The sequence below is a fragment of the Photinus pyralis genome, unplaced genomic scaffold (assembly GCF_008802855.1).
Source record: "Photinus pyralis isolate 1611_PpyrPB1 unplaced genomic scaffold, Ppyr1.3 Ppyr1.4_LG1, whole genome shotgun sequence".
NCBI lineage: Eukaryota > Metazoa > Arthropoda > Insecta > Coleoptera > Lampyridae > Photinus > Photinus pyralis.
In genome coordinates, this window is record NW_022170249.1 from 41072855 (window position 1) to 41084399 (window position 11545).

The window sequence follows — 11545 nt, forward strand, 5'->3', positions numbered from 1 at the left end:
ACTACAGCAATTTCAATGTTCAAGTCCAAATTTGAAAGGTAAAAAATTTGATTGATTGTAGAATCAATATAGGTACCTTGTCATGTTAAATTGCGACCATATAATGATAAATGTCTGTTCAATTGAAATATTTGCGTTCCAAACTATGACGCAGACTTGGTCGTTTAAAACTTTGCAGAACAAGTCTTATGAGGAAAGTACTACCTCCCATATTCAAAAAGATATATGTAAAACGGCATACTGACTCTAAAATACCGTGCAGGAGCTGGTATATTTTAAGGTAACCACAAATTATTATTAAGTTGAATTTGATATTACATTGAGTACTGTCACTTTTCGTCCCGTCGTTATGCATTTTAATCCCTCCGGGAGTAAAAGTGATACTTTAGTCCCTTAAATGGATGACAAAACACGTTGGTTTAGTCCAGGGAGTACAAAATAGCTATTTATATATCAAGGGAGCAAAGTGCAGAATATAGCTTACAGAACACAGTAATTGACGTTTCCATGGAAAGTACCTTACCTCCCGCAGGGAATTTTTGATACTCCTCCCACAGAAAGTAGTAAACGCATACTTTGCTCCTGCATAAGAGGGAGCAAAATCTGCTTCTCGGTAGAGCGCGGAGATAAAAGTATTTATTAAAATGCACCCACAAAATGTCAGTGTGTGAGTTTGTATGTCAGTTTGATCATATCATAATTTTATTTAAAGCATAAATTAGTACTCAATATTAGTTTATTGTGCCTGCTGTGCCTATATTGTCGAATTTTCAGGTGGCGAAATGGATGTAACGCTGGAGGATATACTGGTGTTTGCAACAGGGGCTGATACTATTCCTCCTTTAGGGTTTCCGTGGAAACCCAAAATCAAATTCGGCATGAGAAAAATAGCATTTATCCCACAGCAAATACATGCGCACTGGAACTGGAACTTCCAGTTGTTCATTTAACCTATGAAAGCTTCAAAGAATCCATGAATTTTGCAATTGCCAATTGCAAGGATTTTGCGTTCGCATAATTAATGTCCACCAAGTATAAAATAAAATGTTATTTTTTGTTTGTTCAAACAATGTATTCATAAAATATTGTAAATGAATAAATCCTAAAATAGGAAACTGAAATATGATTATGGTTAATAATACAAACATAAGGCAACTTTTCTTTAACCTTCAACACATTACATCTACACTATACAGATCTAAGTAGCTTTTTAAGTTTAGTTTATATGAGGGCTGTTTTTTTTCAACGTTCGATAGGGTATAAAAATGAAAGTAATGTGTACAATAAAATAATTTACTACCTAAAGTTACATACATACATCTTCGGTTATTTTTCAACATAATTAACGTTTTGATTGGAGCATGTGTCATACCGGTGGACTATATCTATACCAAATAATGAATTCCCCCTTGTAAATAACGCATAGGTACCCAATCATAAATAATGGATATACAATATAAATGCAATTATTTAATCACACTGTAACTTGTTAATAATAGGTAATCCCTCAAAATTATTTATTTACAGTCTCATATGTTACGCTACTGGTTCATGTTGCGTCGCCCACTCCTTTAGAAGCGGATCTGCCAAGGTCAACATATTTCATTGTAAAGTCAATGATTGTATTTTCTTTAACTGTGTACTTATTTGTATTGAATTAGTTTATTTATGTTGCAAAAATACAGGAAAAATACCTTTTGCTGAACTGCCTATCCATAATTGGTGACAAAGGGGTAAAAATAATTACTTACAGAAAGAACTCTTGATGACAATGTTGGTTAAAAGAACCCAATCTTCATGAGGGGTGTGTTGTTTTAATATGGCCTGACGTTCGTTTTTGCGTGGCCACTTGCATTCCAATCTTTCAAAATTGATCCATTTCGTAGGAACCGCACTAACGAACTCATCTTCATCGAATGTAAATTCGATTAGGGTATATGGATCATGCTTCAATCCTTCCTGATCTACTTGAGCCATCTGCATATACAAATATAACAAATTAGGTAACGAAAAACGCGAGCATACTTCTCATGGAATCAAAAACAATTTGAAACATTATATACCTATTAGTACTTGCGAATACTTACTTTTATCTTTGTTATTGAATTAATTGTAGAATGTATATGGTGGTGAAAAGCTTGAAGGCGTTTGGTATTTCGAAATTATCTTGACTTGCACCTTGCACAAAATCACAAACGGGTTTGCCACGCCACTAACCCACAGCGCGCTGGGTAAAATCATAAAGTGCAAATTTCATTGTATAGCATCTGGCAATGCCCACGGCAAAGACCCCCAACCCCTGTCCCCCACAAACTAACAAGTCGAACGTCGTGACTCATCGCATCGTTGTCAACAACAATTTGTTAGGCAATATTACGTTACTGCAAAGACGTTTTAGAATAGTTCATAAAATCAAAATAAGACTTTTGAGTAACGTTTAATAATCAACGTAAATCATACAGAAAAGTGTAACTACCTATAGATGTAACAAAAATAGAGGAGTTTATCTATTTCTGATTTAACCTCCGCCTGAAGTAATACAACGTTTTTATATGAGGTTACATTAGAGTATTATACTAACGTTAATTGCACGTAATAGAAATGTACACCTTATACGTCCTTATCTAACTTCCCATCGAAATCCACCTTACGTCTAAATACGACGTTACGTTATAGTAGAAATATTAACGTTTAGACCACGTTCAGTTTTTAAACGTAATCATACAGAAAAATTGTAACTTAGTATAGAAGTGACAGAAGTTGTTGTTATTTTTTTCGGATTAAACGTTCGTCTAAAGTAAATGTTACGTGAGAATACGAAGTTCCACTACGGCATTCTATTAACGTTTAATTGCCGTTTCGTTACTTTCAATGTTTAGTGGGATACCACCCACAAACTACAACCGCTTGATGTCGCCGTGTTTAAAAGTATAAACTCATTCTATGACCAAGCCGTATCTACATGGTTAACTCAGCATCCTGGAAGGATTGTAACAGAAAGAGAGATCCCAGAGTTGTTTAATCAAGCGTATGGTAAAGGAGGTACCATCCGTAATGCTGTGTCTGGCTTTAAGAAATGTGGAATATTTCCCTTTAATCCCGACATCTTTACAGACGAAGACTTCATCGCATCTATGGTAAATGAAACCGAGTTCCATTCTATTGCAGATGAAAGGAATTTGCAAGATCAAAAAGGTACAGAAGATGCGCAAAAAGATCAAGTAAATAGTACTCATAAGGATGCAGGAGGAAAGACTCGAGAAGAAATTGAACCTGAACCTGATGTGGGGACAAATTTTCATTCAATTCAATCGAATAAGACCGATCTAATTGATCGTATCCATAAAACCCCAGAAAAATCGAATCCCATTCTACCGACAGAAAACAAGGAGAACGAGCCCACAACTTCGAAAACTGTGGCAAGAAAATGGTTCTGGAAGTTTTCGGGATCTGATTCCACTTCCTATTAAAAACGCCACTCGTGTAGGAACGCGCAAAAAAAAGTTGCCCACTCGAGTATTTTGACAGAAAGTCCATACAAAAATGAATTGTTGGAAATTTCTACAAGAAAGGCAGGAAAACCTGCTCCCAGGAAACTTTGGCATCCAAAAATAAATCTCGTGTGGATGATGATGCCGAGTGTATCTTTTGCTGCGAGTTTCATAAATTTGGATATCCAATAGGGGCGGTCGTACGCAACTTAACTTTTTTTTAAGTGCACTAAAAGAAAGCCCTATTCATTCTCTATGCACTGATAAAAATAGGTTGCCATGACTCAAACCGTTTGCAAGTAATCAATTATCAAGGTACCATCTGCATCCGCCATTTTTTTTCTGAAAGTCAAAATAACTTAAAAACCATAATGGTAGATATCGACATATGGGTATCAAAAGAAGTGAAATTTTCACGTAGAATCCAAAAAAGCAATAAAAATAGGGGTTGCCATTTAAAAATAACGAAGTTACTATCTACTTCCGGTGTTTCCGGAAGTGCGGGCCATTTTGAAAATTTTTACATCGATTCGGCCTTCAGAGTAACTCCTAAGTACAAATTTTCAAAAAACCTACCTATTTACTTTCCCAGAAACTTTAACTAAAGCTCCCAAAAAAACACCCTGTACAGAAGGGAAAAATGATAGCAGTAATTTTTTGCATAATTTGGAAGCAGTTAATCGGGCTAACAGATCAGCTAATTTTGCTAGAGATGTTCGGAAAGAATACTCTGAATATTTTAATTCCCCTTGCGGTATTGTGGAATGGCAAGAAGCTGCAATAAAGAATTGTAACATGTAAAACAGTTTTCTTATGTATTTTTGTATTTGAATAAAACTAGTTTCTCCAATTTGATTAAATATGTCTTTTTAACATTAAGAAAAACCAAGTATATAGGTAACTAAATAAAAAATATTAATCGTCCTGATGTATGAATTTAAAATTTTGATCACATCTAACTCAGCTGCACCTCGGAGAGTTTTATTTTTAATCAATTTTAATTTTTTGGCAATGTATTCCCCAAAGCTATCCGACTCATTTTTTCCTTGATCATAGTTAGTAGAATGTTGTGTTAGTGCTTGTGTAATCTGTGTAACAGCGTCACTTGCTGATTGTAATATTTTCTTATCGGAGTCATCAAGTGCAGCGCGATTTCTTTTGCCTCTTGGCTTTTTTTCTATGGAACCTGGTGTTCTGGCAGATGGAGTCAATTGAGAACCACAATAAACTTGGTTTTCTCTTTCAGAAACCATAAAGGTATCGCCTTCAGGTGTTTCCTCTAAATAATACGTTTCTGAATATGCTTCACTCTCATCCATGTTCTAAAATGTATATACGCATACAATTAGTTTAGCCGATGCAATTTTATAAATGCAATTACCTCATCTACATATAAACTTTCTTGAGTACCATCATGTTCTAATGTATCGATTTCCAAAACACTGTCAACGGACGGTCTAGGTTCGGTGCCAGCATTTAATATAAACAACAATTTCTTATAATACCATAGCTTTGGTACATACACCTGATAATTATAACAATTATAGCAATCTAACTAAAACAAATGGTTACTTACATCATCGTCTCCGCTTCCACTTCTTTTCGATGCCAAAACCTTTTTGTGCTCATTCATGAAATTAGTTTTTAGGGCATTCCATTTCTTTTGAATTTCAGCAACAGTAATCTCTGGCATCATTGGTTTTAATAAACTAAGAATCGATTCTAAAGCTTTTGTTCGCATGTGTCGATTTTTGTAGTCCTTAGATTTGATTATGTATAAACAGGGATTTTTTTCGTACTCTTCAATAAGAAGCGTCACATAATTTTGTACCCACGACATTATATATGATAATAAATTCATAAAAATTCACATGCGGTCGTTAACTTACTTCAGTAGTTTTAGGTTAGGAATACGCAATTCATATATAAATAAACCGTACGACAATAAACACAATCATTCTACTACTGCTGCGCCGATTTACGCGCAGATTTTGGGAGAAAAATAGAACAAGTTGTATAAATTTTGCACAAAATTTTAGTTCAACATTTTTGGCAGTATGATACTTGACTAAAACTTTGTACTTAAATTTAGTTCATAATTTAGAACTGAATTTCGTGTAATGTAAACGGCTCTAAACGGCTTAATCTTAAATAAATTTGTCTTGCCAAGGTACGCCACCCTCATTACAAAAATACTGCAAATATAATTCACGAATGTTTTTCGATTTATCTGTCGCGTTTCTATTCGGTCCTCGCTGTAGAGCTGGCAAAGTCTTGTTAACATTTAGCAATTCAGATGACCATACAAACAACAAGACTTGTTTTAATTCTTGTAAAATGTACTTGTTAACTAACGCGGTTGCAATTGCTGGCGTTAAGACCAACAAGAGTGGTTGAGAAATCTATTTTAATAAGATCGTTCTATATGTTCACTGTTGGAAATGAAGCAATACTTGGCTCACGATTTTTCATATGAATACTCTCAAATTTAATCTTTCAATTTATTGTTACATATTTCACATTTGTTTAGGGTTCTACTAGATGCTTTTATTATCAATCTGTGCTTTACAATTGTTTGTATGATTGTTTTGCTTATGTATATTAAAATAAATATATTAAGTTCTATTCAATGTATTTTATTTTTTCTCTTAAGGTGATATCAGACGATTCACTTCTTATTCATTTCTGTCTTTCATGATGTTGCTTTCGGCGTTCGGCATCAATCGCTTGTACTTCATTTAAGTGAACTGTTTGATATTGCCTTTAGACCAAATTGCACCATAACAATTACGGAATACTTAAATGTAAGTATGGCTTGAATACCTTGGTAACGATTGTTGAGACAATGGTTGCTATAGAGATTAAGCTCTACTTATAAGCAGAATTTAATTTGTACGGTGCAAATGAGCATTAAACGCCTAAGTTCAACCTCCGGGGTTGCAACAGAAAATTGCTATAGAAGTACGTCGGGCCACAAAAAAGTTTCTGCCTGGAGAATGTAGGAGGCGAGGGCTGCCTTAACATATAATTTTTCTCGACTTTCAAACCTTTAGCATCATTTAATTTGACCTTTTCGTTGCTCTTGCTGGCTGGTTTCCCATTCCGTAATATGTATAAGTACAATGCAATCGCAACAGTTGTTATGTCGTCTGTTTTTTATCGTTTCTAAATATACATATGAAACGAAACTTTTTACCTATAAGCTAGTAACACGCCGACAAATAAAAATACGCGTTTCTTTTATAATATAAACTCGGCAATTAGTATGGTTAATTAGTAAAGTATGGTTAATACCTTAGTTAATACCTATCGATTGCTTTGTCGAGTCGTCGAAATTTTAGGATTTTGTTCGTACAGAATGACCTATCTTCTTCAGTAGTAACAGTATGGTTTACACTAGTTTACGCTACGGATCGCCATCTTACAGACAATTTAGACGTTAAGTAGGTAATACAGGTTTCGTATTATAGGCTTTTAATTTATACGATTTGTCAGTTCGACAAAATGAAAGTTATACGCTTTTTTTTTATACGAATTTTATTTATATGTTTTACAAGTTAATTTACGAAGACGGGCACTCCGTGATGCAAATAACCCCATGACGATGCCGGAAAGTACGTTCATGTCGGTGTTCAGACTATCTAGGGAATTGGCTCAGGATGTTATACATGAACTTAGCCCTCATTTTCGACAGTAAAGAGGACAAACACCAATACCAATTTACCTTAGGATTCTTGTGGCACTGCACTTTTATGGACAGGGCAGTTACCCGCAGTCATCAGTCAGCAGGTGCATCGCAGAAGTCACTGATGCGATAAACGAGGTAATGTTAGACAGAGTTAACTTCCCAACATTTCAACAAAAAAATGCTGAAAAACTGAAGTTTGCCCAAATTTTACATGGATTTCCGGGGATAATAGGAGCCATTGATTGTACGCATGTTGCAATTCAGTCGCCACTTTTTTTTAACATTGTTTGTCCAATCAGCAAACACCTGTAAAATGTTGATAGAGAAATTTCTAATGGTGGACTAATCTCATATCTTCTTCCATTCGCTCATTTTTCTAGCCGCCCTCTGTAAACTATTTAATTGGTCCACTAGCTTACGCCATTCTTCTTCGGATTCCTTCTTCTCTCTCAAAAACTGAAGATAGTAACTATATTGCTCCACTGTAGTTTTAGTAGATCTCTTTTCTATAATTGAGAAATGTAAAATAAATAAATAAAACAATCAATATACACATTTTATTATCGAATAAACACGAGAACAAACACTATTTATTTTCAATCGCAATTGAAAATATTGGTAGGTACTCGAAATAATTTCAATCATGGCCGTTTGCACCGACAAATATAGCTTAAAATCCATGGCAACGATTATTGCGACAATGGTTTCCATGGATTTTAAGCTAAGCTCGCCCATCAGATTTATACCTGCACTAAAATATCCTGTGTCCCTAATTCTGTGATCGAAGATACACCTGCAATCACTACAGGCTTCATCACATTCATTACTTGCCTTTCTAATTCTTTCAGAGGTTTTTTCTTCGTGGTGGATTTCCATTCGTTCTCGCATTCGTTAAACGCTTGAAATATACAAATTCGAATTACGACCCAAATAGGTACATAATAAACATAGGTATAAACCACTTTTATTTGTTGAATACAAACCTTCCTCCAATTGTCAACAGTTCGCGAAGGTCCTGTCCCAACGTTGTTTAATTTCACAACCATTTCGTCCCACAATTCTTTAATGATGTTAGGTGACATCCCCGGTTATAATTTACCCGTTATTAAAACATCGTGTTTTCGTATGTACTCCAAATATATTTCATATTGTTCACAACTCGTTTTGGGACCTCTCTTCGTAGTCTAGCAAAATATAAAATTATAACGTATAAATTAACATTTAAATACTAAAATATAAAGCATTTGTACTTATCTAAAAGTACAGCAAGCCTAATCAGAAATAAATAATCAGCAGGCGGATTCTGAATGATATCGTATCGAGCGACTCGATACAAGTACGCCATTTTTGCGATTCTAATTGCTATCGAGCAACTCGACTGTCGTGAAAAATTGTCCATTTTCGGACGACACCTCTCGTGGTGGGTGATAATTACATAAAATCAAACGTGTGAAAATTGTTAATATCGAAATTATGTAAGTTCATATTTATAAACAATCTTAGAATGTTGACTTCATTTAAGTATATAAATTACAGGGCGTTCAAGATAAAAGATGTACATTGGGAGATAATAGTTGATTTTATGGAAAATCATCGAGATTTTGCTACGGGCAAGATTATCCCGCAGGAAGGGAAACTTATAAGAGACTGTGGAAGGAGTTAACGCCCAAATTAAATAGTACAGGCTTAGGTGAGAGAACTGTAGCAAAATGGCAAAAGGTAAGTGTTGGACTAGAAAATAGAAATTGCTACAATGTGTAGGTAATCAATCAATCGTTCTAGACATGGACAGATTTCAAGTGTAACGTGAAAAAAAAGCGAGTGATATTAGAAGGGCACAAAATGGCACGGGAGGAGGACCAGAATATGAAAAGAAATTAACCGATTTAGAAAAAAAATACTTGATATTTTAGGTAATATTTTTTACCAAGGATGTCGAACAACAGAGCATGGGGTAACTGTTACACTACGTAAATGTCGTCTTTTCAATATTGTACATTACAGCTAAGAGTTACGAGAATCCCAATTACGCAAGGACAAGATGAAATTCCATCCAACAACACAACTCAATCTACAGTAATGTCAATGTATAAATTATCTGAAAACAGTATTAGCATAGACCCAAATAGCCCTACCACATCTAAACGGTAAATAGAGAATTTCAATCTTATAACAGATGATCACGACTACATAAAGTATTCGAAATAATTGTCCATTAGTTAATTACATTTAATCAAACAAAACGAAGTTACACGTAAACCACATTTGGTCAAGTCAAAGTCAACAGTGTATTCACAAATCACATACGGATAGATTAGAATCTCCCATGTTACCGACTGGAATTGTAAAAAGCGCCATCCAACGGTTGCAAGGGCAACTATACAGAAAAAGCGGGATACTCAAATATCTATTTATGTGTTGGAAATTCAGATTACAAGTAAATACATGAACTGTGAAACCTTAAATGAACTTTATGTGCCATTTAAAGTATCACAGTACATGTATTTATCTTGCAATCGTATTTACATCTGAATAGTTTACAATTACCATTTCTCTTTAACATGTATGCCCAAAAAAGTATTCAGAAAACGAATTTATTTCGCATCATAGTAAAATCATTTGCTGTAGAAATATATAATGCATTACAGTTGAAATATAATGATAATTGCGTTACAACTTGAGGCAAAGAGGAAAAATCATATCAGAGCTCAACGTTCCCAATGCAGAATCGAATGCAAACAAAACAATCTCTGTTTGTGCAAAGTTGGAGTGCTTTAAATATCGATGATGGCAAATGTAAACTATTAGCATAATTTTTCTACAGGAAATCCTATCACACTTTACACATTTACACTAAGGGTACGTTCACGGTTGATATCAAGAAATGCCTTGCAACAGTAACTGCAACGTCAACATGGTGTGTTAATGTAATTATTTCTTGAAGATGTATCAGCCAGTTAAAAGGTTATATAAAGTGGTTGTACGACGTTTTGTCTATTTACGACTTTTTGAAGTACATTGTTTAAAATTTTACCAACAGTTGATGCTGTATATTGGCCAGACTAAACAATACTTAAACAAAATTACAGCATCAACTCTTTGTAACATTGTAAACAATGTACTTGAAAAAGTCGTAATAGACGAAATGTCGTACAACCACGTTATATAACCTTTTAACTGGTTGCTACATCTTCAAGAAATAATTACGTCAAGTTTATAAATCGTCCTTTAGCATATACTCAAAATAAGTAATAAAAAAGGCATTGAAATAAAGGTCAAATTAAATAAATTTGACTTCCTTTTGCACCTTTCATTTGTTGAAAATTTGAAATACACGTATCTCAAATGGAAATTAAAAATTATTTGTTTTAACCTTTATCTCAATTATTTTTCCACTAAGTGGATTAATATCATTTATTTTTTAACAGCTGTTAAAATTACACTTTAATGTGATGAAAGTAGTTGGATAGATAAAGAATCACTAACAGCAAGGGTAGATAAAGTGAATTAAATGAATGTGAATTCTAATGACATCTGTCATTTAATGGAAATGATTAAAAGAACACCAGCTTGCTATTTTTGACGTTTCACATAAATACCGAATTTTTAGAAGTTCTATGATTACTTATGGATATGACTTCCGCTATGAAATAAAGTTTTGAATTACACACGACGATAAATGGACATTAACCATCTCGTGAAAACGTAATTCACTTGGCGCTCGTGAATTAAACGCTTTCACTCGATGTTAAAGCATCCCTTTATCGTCTTGTATAATAAATAACTATTATTCTATGCACTTAACATTGATTAACAATAGGTATCGTTTATTGTATATAATCAAAATAAATCTGAACACTTTAACGGTAACTAGTATCACTTTGCAAATTTTTTTTTTAACTTAGATTTATATTTCTTCAAAGCTTCCAGTTTTACAGGATCAACTGAAGTTACATCTGATCTTTTCGACACTAAATTAACAAATCGTTGATCTGTCCCACTTAAAATTCTACCCACTTGCTTACACCAAAAATGTAAGATTGTCGTAACTAGTAAGTTAACAACTAGTGTTCCTAATTGTGTATGTGTTGTGCAATTAAGAATATTAAAATTTAATGACTGTGTCAGATATTTCACTAACCTCTTACGCAACATATATTGATGGCAGTGCCTAGGTATTAAATAAAATAATAAAGTACATGTTTGGCTTACAAGAAAATACAAGCAACTCCCTGGCCGAAATAATTGAGAATTTTTATATTCTCTAGCTTCTATTACTTGTAAAGGCACATTACCGTCTGAAGCTGTTAACAATTCTTTACATTTAACACATTTTGTTTTTTTTAAAACCCTTCTGCCAATGAAA

At 34.0% G+C, this 11545-nt stretch overlaps 1 protein-coding gene across 2 annotated transcripts; it reads right to left on the bottom strand.

Moving 5' to 3' along the window:
• Positions 1–4147: 4147 nt before the first annotated feature.
• Positions 4148–5532, bottom strand: LOC116161934. 2 transcript variants are annotated; one of them, XM_031475534.1, is made up of 4 exons: positions 5381–5407; positions 5068–5250; positions 4873–5016; positions 4148–4813 (listed from the first exon to the last, which is right to left on the bottom strand). In XM_031475534.1, exons 2-4 carry the CDS (start codon positions 5230–5232, stop codon positions 4367–4369), a joined length of 756 nt encoding a protein of 251 aa, XP_031331394.1. In that variant the 5' UTR covers positions 5233–5250; positions 5381–5407; the 3' UTR covers positions 4148–4366. The 2 variants fall into 2 exon arrangements, with proteins under 2 accessions (XP_031331394.1, XP_031331327.1); XM_031475467.1 differs by having other exon boundaries at positions 5068–5532.
• Positions 5533–11545: the final 6013 nt, after the last annotated feature.